Source organism: Daldinia decipiens, assembly GCF_022478715.1.
Source record: "Daldinia decipiens strain CBS 113046 unplaced genomic scaffold F4813scaffold_5, whole genome shotgun sequence".
Taxonomy (NCBI): Eukaryota; Fungi; Ascomycota; class Sordariomycetes; order Xylariales; family Hypoxylaceae; genus Daldinia; species Daldinia decipiens.
Genome location: NW_026054548.1, coordinates 210,726 through 230,405, shown reverse-complemented (window position 1 = coordinate 230,405; position 19,680 = coordinate 210,726). Strand labels below are relative to the sequence as shown.

The window sequence follows — 19,680 nt, the reverse complement described above, 5'->3', positions numbered from 1 at the left end:
ATCATCCTCAGTTCCGACTTACACAATCCCGGCCATGAATACAATTGCTAAGTTTATCTTTTTCCGACGTGGAAGATGTAACTTCATGATAATCGGGAACGGGATGAGGAAGAGTATTATATCGGTAGTCACTGCGACGATTCCGTTCCATAGTATAACATATGCATCCCACGTCAAACAGGTATCAACGACAGGACTATGCAATAGTTCTTTTCCAGCCGGATTGCAATAAGCACACAGTATTGACGAACCCACTATGAATTGCAAAAATGTCAAAACAATAGCAGAATAACATGCTATTCGAACCCACTTTATCGTCCCAAAGAGGCGAATATAGAGGAAAAATAAAGGGGCTTTAGCAAAAAATGTTAGGAATGATGCAATGATAGTCTGGGCCGTTTCCGCCTAGGCCAGGTTAGCAATCTTAACGGAGAGGTTGAAGTAAACATATCCGGCCGACTTACTGATAAATAGAAGGAGAAAGCTGCATTTAACGTTTCTGGATCTATTCTATATATTAGACCTGAAATCGACAAGGGCTTTTGAACATACCGGTTGTATAAAATTCATCTCTATAAACCGCGCTTGCATATGCCCTTACTACGAATATCCTCAGTACGAAGACGACGACTAACAGTACAATCGCAACTATGGATACGTCTAACACGTCCTTCGTTAGTATATGAAACTTGCGTACAAATTAACCTGGGTACCTAAGGTTATGGGTGAACGTACATTCTTCAATTAGAAACTTCTTTTCTTTCTCCCACGTATTCCATAAACGGATTGCGACGAAAAAGATACAGAGAAGGATCGAAACCACTCCTGTTCCAAGATATAACTCCAGCGATATACTGTCTAAGCTCGGGTCAGTGCGATCCATCGCAGGAGGTGATGGATGACCAGGTAGTATCTATGACCTTGAAGCTTGGTCAATCATAGAAGTGACCGGAGCGCCGATAGACTCTATATATTCTTCGAGCGGGGCACCCCTTTAGGACCCAATGCTTATGTCTCGCAGAGCGGTGGTAGTACTCGCATCTTCATTATTGGCTATGGTCAATCCTCGCCTCTTAAATACATCTGCATAGCTACGATGACTGATTGAGGTCCTCCATTCTCCCAATGAGGTCGTCGGATTTACCCTCCAATACTACACATCTGCTATGCATCATTTGAACGAAACTCTAAAAATAAATAATGCCTACCGTGTGTTGGTTGCGATTAGGTGTTTGAGCTATGTATAATGTACTGAGAAATTAATTGATATAGACGCTTAGCTGATCAGGAAATACGGAGAGCATTCTTGAGCCGTATCAAGACGGAAGTGAAATGTAATTTCAAAGGTATATCTGCTGAAATGAGTGACCAAGGAACTGCTGTTAGGCTTAGCATGAGGCATACTGGCGAGAATGTGTATATAAGTCAGACTTCCCCCTTTACTCATGAAGAATCTCAGCCAGGTGATTACCTACCTAAGGTATCTGAGGTAGGCTCTTGAAAGAAACATTGTACAAGGCTATCATTTATTATTAGCAATTTACTATGAATCTGGCCGTACTGAGTAGGATCTCGCGTTCATATAAGGGGACGTCTCTACTGTCTACTGTACGTATTATAGATCGAACCTAGAACTTAAATCGACACGATATTATTTACACTTAAAAATACGGCACCATTACATGACAGCCCGTACTCTCTCGTACGTAATATAATTATCCTGTCCTGGCTTCAAATTAAAATCTGGAATACTGACGATCGCTACACAAAACATCCCAAGATCCTACCTAATTCTTACAAAAGCAACCCGACAATTACACTCACAGCTTACTATTCTTCCACGCCGGCCTCCGCCTCTCGACGAAGCTCTTCACGCCCTCAACCGCATTATCCCCCTTCTCTATACGTCCATACCAGCCCTTAACCAGGATATCCGTCGCTTGCTCCGGCCCAAACCCCTCCCAGCCTAACTTCAACCCCTCGCGCGACACGATAACCGCATCGGGACTATTCCCCGCGATACGCCGCGCCCATTCTAGCGCCTTCGCCAGCACGGCTTTGCCATCGCCCTCCACGACTTCATTCACCAGGCCCCATGCCAGCATCTCCCTCGCGCCGTACTTCTTCCCGCTGAGCGCCATCTCCGAAGCCCGCTGCTTGCCTACGCTGCGCGCAAGTCGCGGCAGCGCGCCTGCCAGGGCGATGACCCCGATGGTAACCTCCGGAAGACTGAAACTCGCCGACGCCGCCGCGATGATCAAGTCGCAGTTAATCGCCATCTCCATGCCGCCGCCGAAGCAGATGCCATTAATAGCGCCGATGATAGGCTTGAGTCCGCCGCGGTTACTCATGCCGCCAAACCCACCGAGCGGGAAGCGCTTGTTCTTCAGACTGTGCTCCTCTGCCGACACCGCCGTATCCTCGGACGAAGAATTGATAGAATCCCATTCCTTCAAGTCTGCGCCCGCGCAGAAGGCCCTGCCGGAGCCGGTAATAACGGCGCAGCGTAGTGAGGGCTCGGCATCGTACCAGTCCCATAGGCGCTCGAGGGCGAAGTGCTGCGGGCGCGGAATCGCGTTGAGTTGTTGTGGGCGGTTAAGCGTTACGAGCAGGATGTGTGGGCCCGGAAAGGATATTAAGGTGTCTTTGACGTTGGGTGGTGGCGTTGTGAATGATTGGGGAGCCATGGTGGGTGTTTGAAAAGGAGGGCTGGGAAGTTGGCAAAATATGTTTCATACGCAAGAGACGAAGCGGATATTTATTTAGGTTAGATATATCCGTAGACGGGATGATGCAGGAAATAATAAGAGGTAAAGCGGTAAGTTAGATTATCGTTAGATTATCTTAAGGCCGTGTAATGCTCCCGACAAAAGGTATGAGATAATGTATGTTGAACAAAGTACCTATATTAAATGAGATGCAAATAAGATTATCTATATTGACTTCGCTCGGTTAGACTGGTAAGCGACTGGTAAGCTTGACATCTTATTAATTGATTCTCACCTTGAATTGCCTCGGCATTCCGTTGGACCCACAGTACTCCGCAAATCGCAAACCGGACCCGGACCACGGTTGTTACCCCTGACGGTCAAGCTCCGCACGCCACTTGCCTAGGTACTATCTACATATACTCAGTTATTCAAATTTGAAATTCAAGTTATTATTAAATAATCAAGTAAAGTACCTGGTAGCGCAAATATTCTTCGACGGACAGCTTTATTATATTCTGTATTACTGTAATACCTAGCTCTTAATATCCATAGAGCTATTATTTCTCATGGATATCATGCAGAATGAGCTTTTCCCGTCTGAAGACTATAGTTCATCCCCAACGATCCGGATATCCGAGGAGTATTCCCTTCGTTATGCTCCCTCCCCACACGCAGGCTATCTCAAACTGCGGGTTAGATATCCTCAATTACAAGACGAACTTTTGAACTTTTGAATTGTACAGTGGTTACCGACTCGAGGTATGGTGTTATTGTAAGGCACCGGGAAATCAAAGTACCTTCTCACCCTATGCAGAAAGACCACGCTTTTCACTCTCAGTAAAGAAAATAACCATCCTCCAAAGCTTCTTAACGAGGGCTTCGGCTTCATCATCCAATGCCTAAAAGTATAGTTAGCATATTGGCATATTAATTAAAAAATCGTAATATGATAAGTCACGTACCTCTGCCAATTCCTCCACCAGCTCCCCAGGTTTGGCGTGCTTCCGAAGATGCTCTTCTACAACCTCGATAAGAAGTTGCTCCTGGACACCTAGATACTCGACCAGTTTTTTCTCGACAAAGGGCCTGAGCTTCTCGCGAATAACGCTCTCGTCCAAGAAGTCCCACTTAACGTCCCACTCCCAGAGTCCTTCCTTTTCGTTTGGAATTTCTTGTGCTAATGCACGCACAGCCTGGTCACGTTCTTCATCGGACATGGCCGCAGCAGCAGCGGGCTCAAATTGAATTGGTATGAGTTGCCGCCTAGAAGTCGCATCCTCGTCCTCATCCTCGAGAAGACCCTCAACCTCGGCGATGGTCTTCCTTTGTGGCGCCGCACGTTGCGCTTGCGCCTTCTGCGCAGCTGCGCCGAGAGATAGCTTGAAGGGTTGAGGTGCTGTAATTCCGACCCTGCTAACTTGCCGTTGTTCCATCTCCTGAGCTTGCCTCTCGAGGAACGAATCAGCCATACCCCGGGCTTGCTCGCGCTCTGCCTCTTCCTTGACGCGTTCTTGCTCTTCTGCTTGTCGGTCTGTATCATCGGCTGCTATTTCTCTGGCTCTAAATGCAGTGCGATTCCTGATCCAAGCGCTCCGGTCCTTATAATAATCTTCCGACTTTCGTGATGCCTCCGCATCGTCATCGAAATGCTTGAGTCGCTGGAGCACTTTATCTCTGTTCTTAGCAAAGTCTTTTGCATCCGAGCCGTCGCGCTCCTTTTCTCGTTCTAGGGCAGCTGTGCGAGACTTCTCCCGATTCAACCATCTGCGCTCGGCGTCCAGATAGAGCTTCTCAGTCTCCGCATTTTGCTTAGCGATTCGACGACGCTCCAGTTCCTCATCACTGGCCGAATCGTCCTCGTCATCCCTGTTATAAGATTGACCACCATTTGTCGTGCCGCCGTTAATAAAATTAATTGACCTATTGTAATCCTTGCCCATATCAGACTTCTGCCCCTTAGGACCAGATGGCGCATTCGGCACACCGCGCGGTCCTAGCGGAATATTATTTGAATTAGAAGGCGGTGGTGACGCTAATCGAGAGGACCGAGATGCGCCATTCCTTTGACGTTCCATTGCCTCGAGTTCTTCCTCCCTCTTCAAGCGTTCCATATCTCGCCTAATACTTCGTTCTCTGAAAGCGGCGATTTCTGCAGCAACGGTCTCGCGCATCTCAGCTGGGATGTCGGCCAGTTCGTCCTCCTGTGCCAAGGGGATATTAACCACCTCAACATTCTCGCCGTTCTGAGCCGAGCTGTCACCCATGGCGACATCCCCATCCGCGTCTGCTCCAGGTCGCGAGGTAGGATAAAAGAGATTTTTTATGGTCTGCTTCAACGCACCTCTGGCAGCTTCCCGTCTTGCCTCTGCACCAGAGTCGTCAGGCCTGCTCTCCCTATACGCCTCTAGGTATTTTACCGAATTCTCATCTAGTTTAATTTGAAGGGTTGTTTTTTCGAAATTCGCGTATGAATCGTCGTCGTTCGCGGGCTCGTCTAATGGTACTTGCTTTTTCACGGGTACCTTGATATCTTTTAGGATCTCGGAGGCGAGCCAGAGGGACTCGATATCTTCGAACTGGGCAAAGCCAAAGGCCATTTCTTTCCCACCAGCATCGACAGCTCTATCCCAACGGCGCACCTTACCCACGGTGCTAAGAATCTTCTCCACACCCTCATTGCTACTAATTCCATCTGTGATCCCACTCACAAAGACAGTCCGCACAATTTCTTCTTTGCTAGGTGGGACTAACGCTTGCATATTCTCGCGGATGGCCTGTCGTGTTTGGTCTAGACCACGCTCCATCCCTATACCCGCTCTAGGACCAGCAGAGTTGGGGGTCTCGCTGTCCTTGCGACCTTGCATTCCAGGGGTTGGGGGTTTCGTGGAGGTACCGAGACGAATTACGGGGGCGTTAAAGTTGATATTAGGCATATTCGGAGGAGCTTGGAAATTGGATGGCAGACCGCTAGGTCGATTAGCTTGATTGATGTTGTGCTGCTGAACACCAGGTGGTGGCGCCATTCCTGGGGCAGACATGCCTGGAGGAGGTCCTGGTATAGATATCAGTATACGATAAATAGTGAAATGCTCGATTGCGACAGCAACTTACCTAGACCAGGAGCAGACGGAACACCTGGAGCACCGCTAGCTCCAGGATATGAACCGTATGTCGGAGGCGGGCCGAAGCCAGGCACTTGAGGTGAGTATCAAGTCAGCATTATTCTAGTCCTTACAATGACAGGGCATATCAAGTAAACATATTAAGCAGCTACTTACCTCCGCCGTAGGGATTATACGCCATAATAGAAATGTTGAATGCTACTAGATTTTGGTAGACGTAATAGAGGGGAGGTAGGAATTTAACCGAGTAGATCGGTGACAAGAGAGAGAGAGGTATGCGAATCGCAAAGCCTCGAATAATAGAAAAGATTGATAGGACGAAAATGTTTAGCAAGGGCGAAGTAGTTCGCGCGAGGTTTGAACGTTGACAAGGTTCTAGCTTAGATTAGTTAGTTTCCATATTACCTAGAGGTAAAAGTTCAAGCACAGCCACACGTGGGGCTCACCTTTTTTCAATCGTAACGTACTAGGTATAGTAGATACTTGGGTACTTAAGCATTACCTAATAAGGTACCTAGGTACATAGTAACGGTACGGCGGGCGCGGCAAATCATCGGCACTAGAGTCGCGGAAAAAAAGAGGACGGAGTCAAAGTGTGGATCCCATCAGAAAATCGTAATCGACCGCAATTAACGGAAGCTTTGCTTTCTCCAATCGCAACCACCGGAGGAAGTCCTTGGATCTCAAGTCTCAATCCCGAGACTTAGCCAAGTTCCGCAAAACTCTTACCGCAAAACTCTTAGGATGTAAGAACAAATTCAAGACACCAATTATATGCTACAACTTTCCTAATCTTTATATTTACAGGGCCGAGTTCTGTCGGATAGCGCAAGTCGCCGTTCGTTCAACATCACTCCTCCGAAGTTCTACGTCCAGATGGCAGCCATGCTCCTTTTCGGCCGTGTCTACTCCTTTAATACCGAGTATAAGACATATCTCAACCTCTCCGACTCTCCGGGAAAACAATGCCGGTAACAGCTCTCCTAAAGACTCTGCTCCTCCCGCCAGATCACCTCTAGCCCGCGCGCGGTATTCTTCTATTTGGGGCGATCCTTTTCCAAAACAAAACCAAGGCGACGATGAAATAAAAAAGCCAAATATCTCGGTATACGATGACCACTTCGCTCCCGAGATCGATTTCGAAACTGGCGAACTTAACAAGAATAAATTCCAAGAGGAACGACCAGCCCCTCCCCGTCCTGCATTGCGCCTTGTCCCACGAACTGGCCGTACTATTCATGTCACCAAAAATTCCGATGTAGCACGGTCATTTGCGCTTTTGTCCATCCACGTATCATCAAACAGGGTCCGACACGACTTGAACTCTCAGAGGTACCACGAGCGACCAGGTCTGAAGCGAAAGAGGCTCAAGAGTGAGAGATGGCAGAGGAGATTTCAAAAAGGGTTCAAGGCTTGTGTCAAGAGAGTCAGAGAGTTAACAAAACAGGGCTGGTAAATCCAGATCTTTCATATATAATTGTCCAGGTCGACTTGAATCGCATCATTCATGTCGCCAATTGTATAGATCTAGATATGTTGTACATTATGAGACCATGCTCTCAAAATTTCGAATGCATGACTGCATTAGATTAAGAAGCAAAAGTAGTAAAACTGCCATAGTAAAAAGGGCGGGGTTATACTTGTTTTATACGACAAAAACAGGTGTATCGACTATTCAATCTCGGCGTCTTGTCCAAGCAAGCATATAACCGGTGGTAAACAGCCCAAGGAAGAAGGTGCGCGTATCGGCGTTCAGGCGACGCGACCGGATTACAAGTAAGGTCTATTATATTTAATACCCGATGATGTTACAAGTTAATGGTGAATTTATAATGATTTTGTAAGAGGAATTGATATCTCTTGTTTACTTAGGAGACTATGGCACCTAGAAATAGATAAAATGTAACTCAGAGTCTAAGCACAGACGAAGACCAAGGACGCAAATCTATGAGATGCACTATGTAGAAACTAAATGTTTTCGACGTCTGCCTCTAGCTGGCTCTAGACGGGTCGTAAAACGCTAGATATTTCTACATAAAAGGAGAGTAGCGTAGACGCGTCAATGTATTTTAGAACCCAAAAATGCCAAAGGAACTTCACAGAAGTAGAATGTAGAAGCTATGAGAAGAAGAATAAGCGATGAGAAACAGTAGAGACCTTAGGATAAAGGAGCTGGGCTTCCGTTGCTGAAAGGGATTGTTTCCTCTGGAGATTTAACACATGCACAGAAAGGATTGTGAAAAGAGATAGAAAGTCACAAGAGTAAATTCTGAACGACCTACATTAGGCACAAGGACCCAATGCAACGCTCCGAAATGTATACACTTATAGAAGCAATAACTGCCGCTCTCCTGTGGATGGCCAGAGGGAGTAATAGCACACAAACTGATGCCAAAGTTGCAAGACTTGAAAGACAAGTCAGAAGAATACGACTAAGGCTTAATAAATACGAAAAGAAGTTCCAAAGAGAAGACCAAAATATCAAAGATATGAAAACGACCAAGCAAGAAATTGTGGCACTGCAGCAAACGTCCAGAAAAACAGAACGACAAGACAACAATAACCCTACAAATATACTATCACATGAAATAGAAGCGGGAACAATACAGCTAAAATCAATGGAGGAAGAATTAGTTGGCCTAAGACAAGAGCTGGACCAAGCAATTGTAGAATTAGAGAAGTTGCGAAAGCAGGAAAGTTTGCATCAAGAAGCTCTACAGCAAGAACAGATGGATTTCAGTGTAATGCTACAGAATGTTAAGAACACACTGAATAACGATATCCAATACTTGACCAAAAAGCTAAGCGTAGAAAAGGATAGGAAAAATGTACTTTTTCAACAAGTTCAAGAATTCCAGGGAACCATCCGCGTAATATGTCGTATCCGGCCGGAAGCTTCTGGTCAATTATTGGAATACAAAACAGAGACGGGATACTTCTACGACCACGCGACTAAGTTAGAAATCCAGGAAGAAGAGCTACGATATGAGTTTGAGCGGATATTTCTCCCCGAGGACACAAACGGTGATGTTTTCGACGAAATCAGCCACTTCGTACGATCGGCCCTTAAGGGGGAAAAGGCTTGTATATTCTGCTATGGTCAATCTGGTACCGGTAAGACATACACAATGAGTAATCTAGATAACGTCAAGGATCGAGAAGAAGGTGTCGATTACGAGAATGATGGTATTATCCCAAGGGTGACGACAATGATCTTCGGCGAGAAGAAAAGGCTCCACGAGCTTGGCACCGAGCTCGTGGTTAGTGCACGCTGTTTCGAGATATACGACGCGAATCTATGGTTAATACAAGCAGACGGGAGTAAGGAGAAACTACGGGCTATGACAAGCATCGTGAATGTAGACTTCCAGACTCTCGACTCGGCTAAGGACTTCAGCGCTTTAGTTAACGCAGGGATGAAAAACAGACACTTCGGAGCGACTGCTCTGAACAAGAGCTCGTCTCGGTCTCATTTCATCATTAGCCTCAAAATAGTCACCAAAATCGAAGGTCGTCATGGTAAACCACGCGAAGGCCTATTCAGCCTAGTAGATCTCGCGGGCTTCGAGAGGACCGAACAAGCAGAAACTAAAGGGAAAGCTTTCAGGGAAGGCAATAATATCAACCTATCACTAATGGCATTAAGAAGCAGATTAGACGCTCTTGCCAAGAATGGACCCGTAAACTTTAGAGAGAATGTACTCACGACGGTCATGGAGCCCTTTTTCGGCGAGGACAGCATGACACTCATGTTTGTTATGATTAGCCTTTTGAAGGATAACTGGCAGGCGACTAAGTGGACACTTGAGCTTGCGAAAATCGTAAGTTAGGAATGATTATGACTTGCTATTCTGTTTACTGTAAGTCGAAACACCCTTACTGGGGCCACCCTAGTAGGGGCCACCCATTTCCCATACAAAATCAACAATTTCGCATATTTATATTTAATTCAAGAAAATAGATAAAAATATACAGTTTTTAATTTTAAATAGAATATTATATTTTTATTATATATAAAAATTGAAAAAACGTTAGGGCTAATATCTGTGGTAAAATAAGTATAAGAATATATACTAACAGTTATATATATAAATTTATATATAAATCTATTAAGGGATATTATTGCTTATAATTTTACCAATTAATATAATATAAATATAAAATTAATATTATTAAATAAAAACCGTTTTAATATAACTTTTAAATTAAATATAAAATATATAACTTATTTATTTAAAAAATTTAATATTTAATTTTATATAAAAATTTTATTAAATTATTATAAAACCTTATAAACGTTTATAACTTTTTAAATAAATAAGTTATATATTTTATATTTAGTTTAAAAGTTATATTAAAACAATCTTTATTTAATAATATTAATTTTATATTTATATTATATTAATTGGTAAAATTATAAGCAATAATATCCCTTAACAGATTTACATATAAATTTATATATATAACTATTAATATATACTTTTATACTCATTTTACCACAAATATTAGCCCTAACGTTTTTTCAATTTTTATATATAATAAAAATATAATACTCTATTTAAAATTAAAGACCGTACATTTTTATCTATTTTTTTAAATTAAATATAAATATGCGAAATCGTTGATTTTGTATGGGAAATGGGTGGCCCCCACTAGGGTGGCCCCAGTAAGGGTGTTTCGACTTATATTAAGACGCTAACTACCTGTCATGATTTAGGCTCGAGTCGCGAAGAAACGAAACAGAGACAATGATCGTGCGGGAAGAAGGCAGCCAAACGTATCAGCAAGTACAGCTCAACTGCGAGGCAATAGATAAGAAAAAGTCGTCAGCAGTTTGGGGAAGGGGCAAGGAGATCTTGGTTCGAGTCCTCTCGGGCGTCTAATGCCAATACATGTTTACAAGATACATCTTGATAGGTATATTCACTTGGTGGACTATCATCCTTGGTCAGGGGTGGAAAGGGACAGCAAAGAAATGCCTCAAAACAACTGATCTCACCGGTATATCCTCAAGGTCGTACTTCTGCATACACCGATCCAGAGGCCCTTTGCCATTGCGCCAGGATGAATCGCCTTCCTCTCATGAGACGTGTATGCCGGGGTCGTGACAATCCCCGCCCACTCCTAGGAGCAGGTTTTACTTCTCAATGACGAGAACTTGATGAAGCCTCAAACTATGCCATGGCCACGGATGGATTCGCGGGCTATGATTGGGCTAGAGCGGGTCTACTCGTGCTTCTTCATACATCAATAAGGCCGCAAATGGCGTCTTGACTTTACTTACCGGCCCCTGACAATCATTGAACACGCTCAGATGAGCACTTTACTGATACGTGGCCCCCGTTTAGATCGTGCGTTTTACTCAACAAAGGATAACTGCAGGTGTATTAAGTCCGTGAGAATCGTACTGGACGCACCTTTGACGCCTTTTCTATGGGCCGCCACACCGCGCTCCCCTTGTCAGTTAACGTGTTTAAGCCCCCTTGCTGCGTACTTGCCGTGTTGCTTTTTGCGAGCAGTAGGTACATTCCGATTGGGATATCCCTAGGAGGCCAAGAGAGCTCCTCACGATAATTCCAGCGACCGCTTGGTTCCGTAGGAGGTGTCAGAAAATGAGCTCCGTGAATAGAATAGAAAGTTGATCGTTTACAACTTTCGGCAGCCCCTTGTCACCCTGGACCTGGTCATTTCATCTAATCTTTGTGGGAAGGGGTTGAGTGGTTTGTGGTGGAGGACAGGATATGCTGGAGACCGTTAAGCTCGAAGCCAGGTCGCTGGTACATTGGTTTGAATCAATAATTCTATGTGCAGATGCATGGTGCTTGGGTGGCTGCTGGGCACATTACAGGCTGGTCAGCAGGCTCCACCGGGTAAAGATAGATCAGCCAAAGCGTGTCACGGCAGTGATGCCCCCCCTGGAAGACACTGCCTACCGACTGTCACACTGCTCCTTGTGGGATCTAAAGCTTGAATGGCTTTGGCTTCCGGACAGCACGGAATTCCCGTGTTTTTCGCGCCCACTTGGATACATGGACTGCTTGAGCTTCCTCTTATAGTATTCACATCGTAATCTTTACTTGGGTAGCTAGCTTCACACCTAAAACATACCACATACCCATGGTAAGTACTGTCGAATAGTATTTGGATTATCGTATTAAAGACACTATCCAGTTACTTGGTTTGATATTTGCTGTGCAGAGAACGGGGTGTAAATATTGGCATTGTCATTATCTTAATTGACTATAACTACGTAATCGGAACTGTAGTTTCCTAGCATCTAGATATAAGACATAGTTTTATTTATAATAGTTAAAAGGAGTAAAGAGTGATGTGTCATTCCGTATGTGACGCAGTGGTGAAGTACCATATAATTGCCTTGTAACAAAAGCTGACGAGGGTTAGGTTTAGTTGCAACTTTGACGAAAAAGTCGAAGCCATTTGGTAAAAGCTATGACGAGATGTATCATTAATTACATATGCATAAAGACTACCTAGGTTGTACATTTATAACATATATTTATAAAGCAATCATGATATAAATATTCCGCTATCAAATATCAGCTCCGAGCGTGATAAGATGAGTTATTGTTATTGTATTAAAATTGTCAAAAGAGTGTGTATTCTGCCAAAAAAGTATAGAGTAAAAGCAATGAATTATCCTTTTAAGTGATTGTGTATAGGTAAGAATGCTTGTTTTTTTTCACTTGGTCTCTTTTACTAGTGATGTATTTGGATTCTTCCGTTCGTTTGCCGGTGCCCATGAGCACTTATTTAGGTGTGCTACTTCCAGAGGAAAATACCCGTATCCGCACTTCGTAGCTCGTGAGTGTAAGAAAAATATATATTTAGAACAACTAGGTTCTCTATCTAGGTATATGGGGTACGGATGAGCTTCAATTGGGAGTAGGATCAGTTGGGCTATACTACGTTGTACGTCATCATGATTCCGGTACTTCCGCCGAGTTCAAATACATTTTTAGAACAATTTCCTACTATTTACGGTAGCATACTTGGCAACTGGTAGCTCATAGTTATATTTAGTAGAAACCATTTCGCCAGAAATCGAGCCAATCCCCCCCCATCCACGTATGTTTGTCCAGGTATTTCTTAGGTCTCGGGCTCAATTGTGTATTAAATACAGGCTCTAGGGGATAGTATTATTCATATCGCGTCGGGTATCTCCTGATAATGATGAGGTCGTGGTGGGTGTAATATGGCTCGGGTGCTGGCATCAACTCGTGGCGGACGCAGTAAACAAAAGCACCTGAAGGAAACTTGGCAGTAAGTCTGGGTTGTTCTACGTGCTAGAATAGAATGGTTAACATGGCGAGAGATGTTGTCATACCTGTTGAAAATGGCGTCAAAGCCGCTTTCCTCACAGCTTGTCTGTATCTGAATAGTACATGGAAAGATTAGAGATATGGGGCAAAGTTGGATATAATAAAGGGTGATAGTCTAGAGAGCTAGTATGTCTGACGATAAAATTATTGTAGTGTTTGGACTATGTACGGATTACAGAGCTAACTGTTATGATTAATTCGCTTATTTCTGCTCTTTCAGTCAGGGCTATAGACCAAATATTATAGGCATGGCAATCCCACGACGCACGGATATGTGAAAGGGAAGTGGAGACTGGATATCATGTCGCCTACGAGAACTACAGCACTCTGTGCGCTATGTTTTTGATAAATCACGGTTATGCCTTCAAGGTAATATGGGGAACCTCACGTCATTATCAAACGTCAGAGCGTATACGACTGCAAATTCTCCGGAGGTCGGAAACAGTCCTCGGTCACCCTTAAAAACGTCAATATCTGGTTATGGTGGGAACGGCAAATACGACATAAGAGATCTCGATGAAGGCTCCGTTCCCTCGGGATGGGAGTTTGACGCGTGTCCGTTAAAGTACTTACATATCAGGTGCTAAATGGAGAACAGTTTTCGGCAGGGCTGAACATATGTTAGTTAATCGTTGAAAAGATGATGGTCTGAGCCCCTAGTAAATCATACTAGGTTAGGTATCATACTAAGTACTTTAGTTTTTTCTCTCTTCTTTGCAGCTTTTCGCGTGGCGACAGGGATAATGAAACAACACCATCACGAAAAGTGAGGCGGGAGAAATGAATTTGAGATATTGTTGGTCTTTAGAAGGGCGAGGATGCTCATATTAGTTCATGTTCGCCTAGAGTTAGCCCGAGAAAACGAATTTGGTGCTTTAATTGATATTTCCCGGAAAGCCGTGCCGTTGATACCGGCACCGAATAAACATAATGGGTCACTTTTGATCAATTTACATACGGATCTAACTATGGTAGACTGATTATTAATACACCTCTAAGCAGTTGGTAAGGCTGCTCACCAACCAACAAAGATCTATCCGGTGAAGTATAGCAAATATTGTACATTCTTCCGGTGTGATAGCTTGTAACCAATACAAAACCCGAACCTAGGTAAACTTCCTCTTGTGAACGCACAATCCAGATGTATACGTACGTAGGTAGATAGGAAACATTTGATGCCCCCTATACCTAGAACAGTCCAGACAACTTCCCACAGACCACCGAATCGTTTGACCGTGGAGCCACAAAATGTGATTACGTAGCGGCTATAGATTTAATGACAATGTCAACTCCAATAGCCAAGCCCTTTAGGTTGTTTGAAAGAAAGCTCTACGAATCCAGGCCAGCCTGGTCTGCCTTGCCATTACCGCAAAGGGTGCCGTAGGAACTATTCTTTCATACCCGTGGGGGCCACCAGGCCACACATGGAGCTCTGCTTGAACCCCGCCCTCCCATAATTTGGAGGCAAATGCTACAATTTCATCCCGGAATGGTTCCGCCGAAGCGCAGTCAAGGTATGTCGGCGGCAACCCGGAGAGATCCTGCCCTCGAGCGGGTGCTTCGTATTCAGTAACAGAGCTGCCCCCAGCGCGCTCACCGAGGAGGCAACGCCAGGCAAACCTGTTTAGAGTCGAATTATAAAACGGGCCGGTTGAAAACTGTTGGGACGAAACCTTTTCGTTCCTATCGTCGAGCATGGGGCATTCGAGAACAAGGCCACACAGCTTCGGGCCGCCTTTATCACGTGCCATCAATGCTGTAGCCGCTGCCAAACCGCCCCCAGCAGACGTGCCGTACAGCAGCAGGCGGCCAGGGTCGATGCCCAGTTCCGACAGGTGCTTACCAGCCCAGAGTAATGCAGCGTAACAGTCTTCTGCAGGCTGCGTGCCGGTATTCTCTGGCGCACGTCCGTACTCCACACTTATAGCGATGGCATTGAACTCCCTTGCCCATACGACACTAGTATCCAATCCCGCGAAACGATCTGCTGCAACTAAGGCGCCACCGTGGATATAGAAAACGCATGGATGCTGATCACCCGCTGCGGCCGCTGGCCGCACAACCGAGACCGTTAGATCCCTTCGAGGCCCAGGGATTGTGATGTCGTCGACTTGAACACTCTCGTCGGTAAGTAGAGCGTTCGTGAGAGGTTGAGTCCTCGCCGCCGCATCCTTCCTCAGCTTCTCAACCTCATACCTCTCGGGCGTGCCGCCTAGAGCTTTGACTATCGCGTCTATCTCAGCATCATAAGGTGGTCTTGGCAAGCGGTCAGCTGGCCCCGCCAAAACCTTGCGCATTCTGAGTGAGGCCGTAATATGCGTAGATAGTCCAACAAGTCCGGGGTAGCGTGGGGGTGAGGGCTTCCGTGTCGAGTTGAGACGCCCTTAAGAGAGTTTGGGTACTACGCGCCCAAGAAGTTACCGGTCGAGGAGACGGTTTGACATTTATATCGGAGCATTACATGCACAGGGGCTAGTTCGATGGCGACAAGCTAACCTAGCGTGTCCATTGCAAGTGCAAGGGATGGAGAACTAGCTGGAGACGCCCTAACCAATCGCGTGAAGCACAGCTGGGAAAATTTCCGGCAGTCGGTGAGGATCGTAGAGAAGGCGTCTTTGGAGATCGATTCCACAAAACACGGTTGGTTCATAGAGAACCGGCCAAGCGGATAGCGAAATAATTCGCACATCTCAAACCAGCTTACCATACGGTCAAGTTCAAATATAGCTTCCCACCGCGACTAATAGCTGAAACTTAGACCTGAATAAATGAGTGCTTCAGTTAAGTAAAGCTACTACTTTTGCCATTCTCCCGATGACTTAATTCGGTAGTTGGAAACTATGGTTGTCAGTAAGATTTAATCTAAGTGTTAATGCACTCTTTTTTTATCACTTGCTTAACGGCCATCTCCTATCTGTTCTCCAAAACGATTGATCATCTGCAAAGTGACAAGTCAGAATTTATGTGTCGGCGATAAAGATGGCGACAGAGTGAGGCCGACGGTGGAAATATGTATAGAAAAGGAAACAATTCTGTCTATGAGAAGTCCCGTGACGAGACTTATATGCATGCTGCATGCAAGCTGCAATCATCCATGGTTCAATACTCTTATATAGAAGCTATATTACAGAATAGAAGCTGCAAGAAGAAACCCGGACCCATGGAATTCAAGGAAGATGCATACTTACATACTTAAGCGGAGTGCATTAAAACATATATTTGTGTTTATAAGGTATAAGACAACTCTCTTATATCGGGGAGGGGTAGGGAATATGTAATGAAAGATCTTTCTTTTCAGACTCGTCATATTTCCAATTAAAAAGTAAAACAGATCTGATCCTATCTGCTCACCGATCTTAGCATAGGTATTCCCCAAACTATCCCCAGACGCCACTACCACATCGTAATCACACCATTACGATGGCAAGCCGTGGAGTCCCGAAGACGACCGAGGTGGTTCGAGGCGCACCTGTGAATATTGTTCTAAAAGCCGATCAGCGCACGGGCCGCCAAGTAAGCGGAACTGTTCGTGATGTTCTAACACGAGGTGACCACCATCGCGGTATCAAAGTTCGACTTACTGATGGTCGTATCGGGCGAGTCCAGAGCATGGGCACTACTTCATCAACATCAGGATCAAATGCTGTCTTCGATGATGTAGCATCAGGAAGCACGTCAATTATGGGTGGACCAGTCGATTTGGTGGAGGGGACTACTTCACAGCCACGTGCGCATCGCCCGCGTCATCGGGACGTAAGGCTAGAAGAGCCGCTTGATGTTCCACCTGATCAGGCTGACTTAGGTGCATATATTGTACCTTCGAGACGCAAGGGCAAGAATAAAGATGGTTCCAAGAAGACTGACCAGCCAGATGGGTCGGCCCGGGGTGACCAGTCCTTAAGGAGTAACGTGGTGGCAAATTCTACTACGGATGTAACATCGACCACGGTGACATGTCCAGTGTGTGGCGCGTTCGAAGGAGACGAGATGGCTGTGGCTCACCACGTGTCGGAACACTTTGAATAAACGAGTCCGCTGGCGAGCTTCTAGACAAGATTTGGTGTTGGTTAACTCGATGGCCATACGAAGCCAAATACCGATCAAAGAAGGGATTAACCTAGTTAGGATGTTCTATATAAACCGTAGCAGGGTGATCCTAGAATACGCTACATGCCATGGTAGAGTTCATTCTCGTGGCCCCTTGGCTCGGTCTGCTCTTCCGCAATCGGTATCCTACTCGATTACCAGCTTTCATCATGGTCATAAGCATCTAGCCAGCAATGTGCTCATATTAATCATTTCCGACAATGGTGACCTCAAGGTCATCTCTACTAAAGAGAAAGATGCCATCAGGGTGCCCAAACCACCATCAAGGTTCTCCTACCTGGTCCTTTATAGCCCCCAGTCAAGTCTATGGATTTTCTACTACTATATTCTCATAACACCGAGGGTACCTAAATATGACTGATAGAGAGATGAGTAATATACGGGTTCACGACGTTGTCATTGTCGGCGCTGGACCCTGCGGCCTTGCCGTTGCAGCGCGATTGTCCGAACGCATGCCGGCGGCGAACTTCTCAGACGATGAACATCAAAGGTACCATTGGATTAGGAAACACCGAAATCAAGCCAGCATCAAAAACTACAAGACGGGATTCGAGACACGTCGGATGTCGTCTACCGCTTCACCAGGCAGTGCGGGCCTAGATCTTCTAGTGCTCGACGCTACAGATAACTGTTGGATGGCACGATGGGATACCTTATTTAAGACCTTCGATATATCTCACCTCCGAAGTCCGATGTTTTTCCATGTCGACCCAGCCGAACGAGATGGTCTGCTGGCATTTACATATAGAAATGACAGAGGGAGTGAACTCACAGAGCTTCGAGGCTGTGTCGGGAAGGAATTGAGTAAGCATCAAAGAAAGAAGAGGGAGAGGGCCGGAAGAATGTAAGCCTTTCTATTCAAGTTCGAATGTTGACATGAGCTTAAATATGAGAGACCACGGACAGAACCCACTGTTGACGAGCGTGATCGAAACGATTATTTCGTTCCTTCGACACCCCTTTTCGCTTCGCATTGCGGATGTCTTATGGATCGCTATGGATTACGCGACAATATCGTAAGCCATGAAAAAGTAGACGACATTCGCTACGGCTACCTCGAAGACGTCTCCGAAGCCGACAAGGTCTTCACTGTCCAAACAGATAGGGGTATCCATTACGCAAAGACCGTGGTGTTGGCCGTGGGTGGTAACCCACCCCAGATCCCTGGCAATATCTCGGAGGGAGCGGAGGGAGCAACTCACGCCATGCATATTAAGGAATTTCCGTCTTCTCATGTTAGAGCGAAACTGAAAACCAGATCCTGTGTTAACATCGTGATTGTCGGAGGCGGGTTGACCTCGGCTCAATTGTCTGACCTGGCTATACGTCGCGGTGTAAACAAGGTGTGGTTGTTGATGCGTGGACCCCTTAAAGTGAAATATTTCGATATAGGGCTCGAATGGGTGGGCAAGTTCCGAAACTTCGAGCAAGCCGCCTTCTGGACATCCGATTCCGCTGAGGAGCGATGGGAGAAGATAATGACTGCTCGGAACGGAGGTAGCATTACGCCTGCATACAGGAAAGTCCTCGAGCGGCATATCTCTACTGGTCGGTTTTCTTTACTACAGAACACTACGATTAAAGATAAGAGTTGGGACCCGTGCTCCAAAACTTGGACGGTGTCGCTGTCGGACGAGAGTCAAGAACTCCCTCGAATCGACCATATCTACTTCGCAACTGGCGTTCAGGGTAATTTCGAATGCCTTCCCTTCTTGAAGTCAATGTGCTTCGATTATCCTATTGAGAACTGCGGGGGTATGCCTTGTATTACGGAGAATATGGCGGTAGGCTTTTTCTAGATTTGTTGTTTACCCCTGAAAGCCTCTTTGGGGGTTCTGGTGGTTGTTACCGATGTTCTCTAGTCTGTATCTATCTGTGCTCTTTTCTACTCTAGTTGTATAACACGGCTAACTCGGAATATTGCAGTGGAGAGATGACGTCCCCATGTTCCTAGCCGGCAGACTTGCCGCGTTGCAGCTTGGACCTGGCGCACCGAACCTAATCGGCGCTAGAATTGGAGCTGAAAGAATCGCTTGGTCCATCCAAGATATCCTAGGTGCTGGGGACTGTGGGAACAATATTGACTCTAGCAAGGGTGAGTTTGATTACCTTACTGGAAGAGGTAGTCGCTTTGATGCCTTAAGTGAGGGCGTATGAATGTTGAGTTAATGTTAAATTAACCACATGATTCAAAGGTATCTAGTAATGCCATAAGTGCCATTGTCTAATATATGCAGTAGTTGATTAATCCGACGCTAATGCTTGCTTCAAGGCTAACGAAGCCATGGACCTTCGCATAAATGCGGATGATGGCAACGGCGGCGTTGGTGCGTTCAGCGAAGACATTCTCAAAATTGAAATTGGTGGCCCTGAATACTGATTCAGCCAATAGAAAACCCA

General features: G+C 45.5%; 7 protein-coding genes across 7 annotated transcripts; 4 read left to right on the top strand and 3 right to left on the bottom strand.

Annotated features, from left to right (window-relative positions):
• Nucleotides 1-1,601: 1,601 nt before the first annotated feature.
• On the bottom strand, nucleotides 1,602-3,022 carry F4813DRAFT_348173 (enoyl-CoA hydratase/carnithine racemase). Its single transcript, XM_049242046.1, has 2 exons — nucleotides 3,004-3,022; nucleotides 1,602-2,942 (listed from the first exon to the last, which is right to left on the bottom strand). The coding sequence occupies exon 2, from the start codon at nucleotides 2,685-2,687 to the stop codon at nucleotides 1,821-1,823; it is 867 nt and encodes a 288-aa protein (XP_049102698.1). The 5' UTR covers nucleotides 2,688-2,942; nucleotides 3,004-3,022; the 3' UTR covers nucleotides 1,602-1,820.
• Nucleotides 3,004-6,202, bottom strand: F4813DRAFT_348172 (uncharacterized protein). The gene is made up of 4 exons (XM_049242045.1): nucleotides 5,990-6,202; nucleotides 5,823-5,906; nucleotides 3,674-5,763; nucleotides 3,004-3,610 (listed from the first exon to the last, which is right to left on the bottom strand). The coding sequence occupies exons 1-4, from the start codon at nucleotides 6,012-6,014 to the stop codon at nucleotides 3,518-3,520; spliced, it is 2,292 nt and encodes a 763-aa protein (XP_049102697.1). The 5' UTR covers nucleotides 6,015-6,202; the 3' UTR covers nucleotides 3,004-3,517.
• A 262-nt stretch (nucleotides 6,203-6,464) lies between these two features.
• Nucleotides 6,465-7,996, top strand: F4813DRAFT_348170 (uncharacterized protein). The gene is made up of 2 exons (XM_049242044.1): nucleotides 6,465-6,579; nucleotides 6,641-7,996. Coding segments are annotated over exons 1-2 (651 nt in total). The 5' UTR covers nucleotides 6,465-6,577; the 3' UTR covers nucleotides 7,290-7,996.
• A 152-nt stretch (nucleotides 7,997-8,148) lies between these two features.
• Nucleotides 8,149-9,663, top strand: F4813DRAFT_400002 (P-loop containing nucleoside triphosphate hydrolase protein; the record flags this gene model as incomplete). The annotated part of the gene is made up of 1 exon (XM_049248225.1): nucleotides 8,149-9,663. One exon carries the CDS (start codon nucleotides 8,149-8,151, stop codon nucleotides 9,661-9,663), a length of 1,515 nt encoding a protein of 504 aa, XP_049102695.1.
• A 4,438-nt stretch (nucleotides 9,664-14,101) lies between these two features.
• On the bottom strand, nucleotides 14,102-15,567 carry F4813DRAFT_262247 (lipase). Its single transcript, XM_049240263.1, has one exon. The coding sequence runs from the start codon at nucleotides 15,468-15,470 to the stop codon at nucleotides 14,481-14,483; it is 990 nt and encodes a 329-aa protein (XP_049102694.1). The 5' UTR covers nucleotides 15,471-15,567; the 3' UTR covers nucleotides 14,102-14,480.
• A 763-nt stretch (nucleotides 15,568-16,330) lies between these two features.
• F4813DRAFT_262342 (uncharacterized protein) lies at nucleotides 16,331-17,708 on the top strand. Its single transcript, XM_049240265.1, has one exon. The coding sequence runs from the start codon at nucleotides 16,594-16,596 to the stop codon at nucleotides 17,197-17,199; it is 606 nt and encodes a 201-aa protein (XP_049102693.1). The 5' UTR covers nucleotides 16,331-16,593; the 3' UTR covers nucleotides 17,200-17,708.
• On the top strand, nucleotides 17,649-19,437 carry F4813DRAFT_378982 (FAD/NAD(P)-binding domain-containing protein; the record flags this gene model as incomplete). The annotated part of the gene is made up of 3 exons (XM_049245394.1): nucleotides 17,649-18,124; nucleotides 18,176-19,064; nucleotides 19,207-19,437. 3 exons carry the CDS (start codon nucleotides 17,649-17,651, stop codon nucleotides 19,435-19,437), a joined length of 1,596 nt encoding a protein of 531 aa, XP_049102692.1.
• Nucleotides 19,438-19,680: the final 243 nt, after the last annotated feature.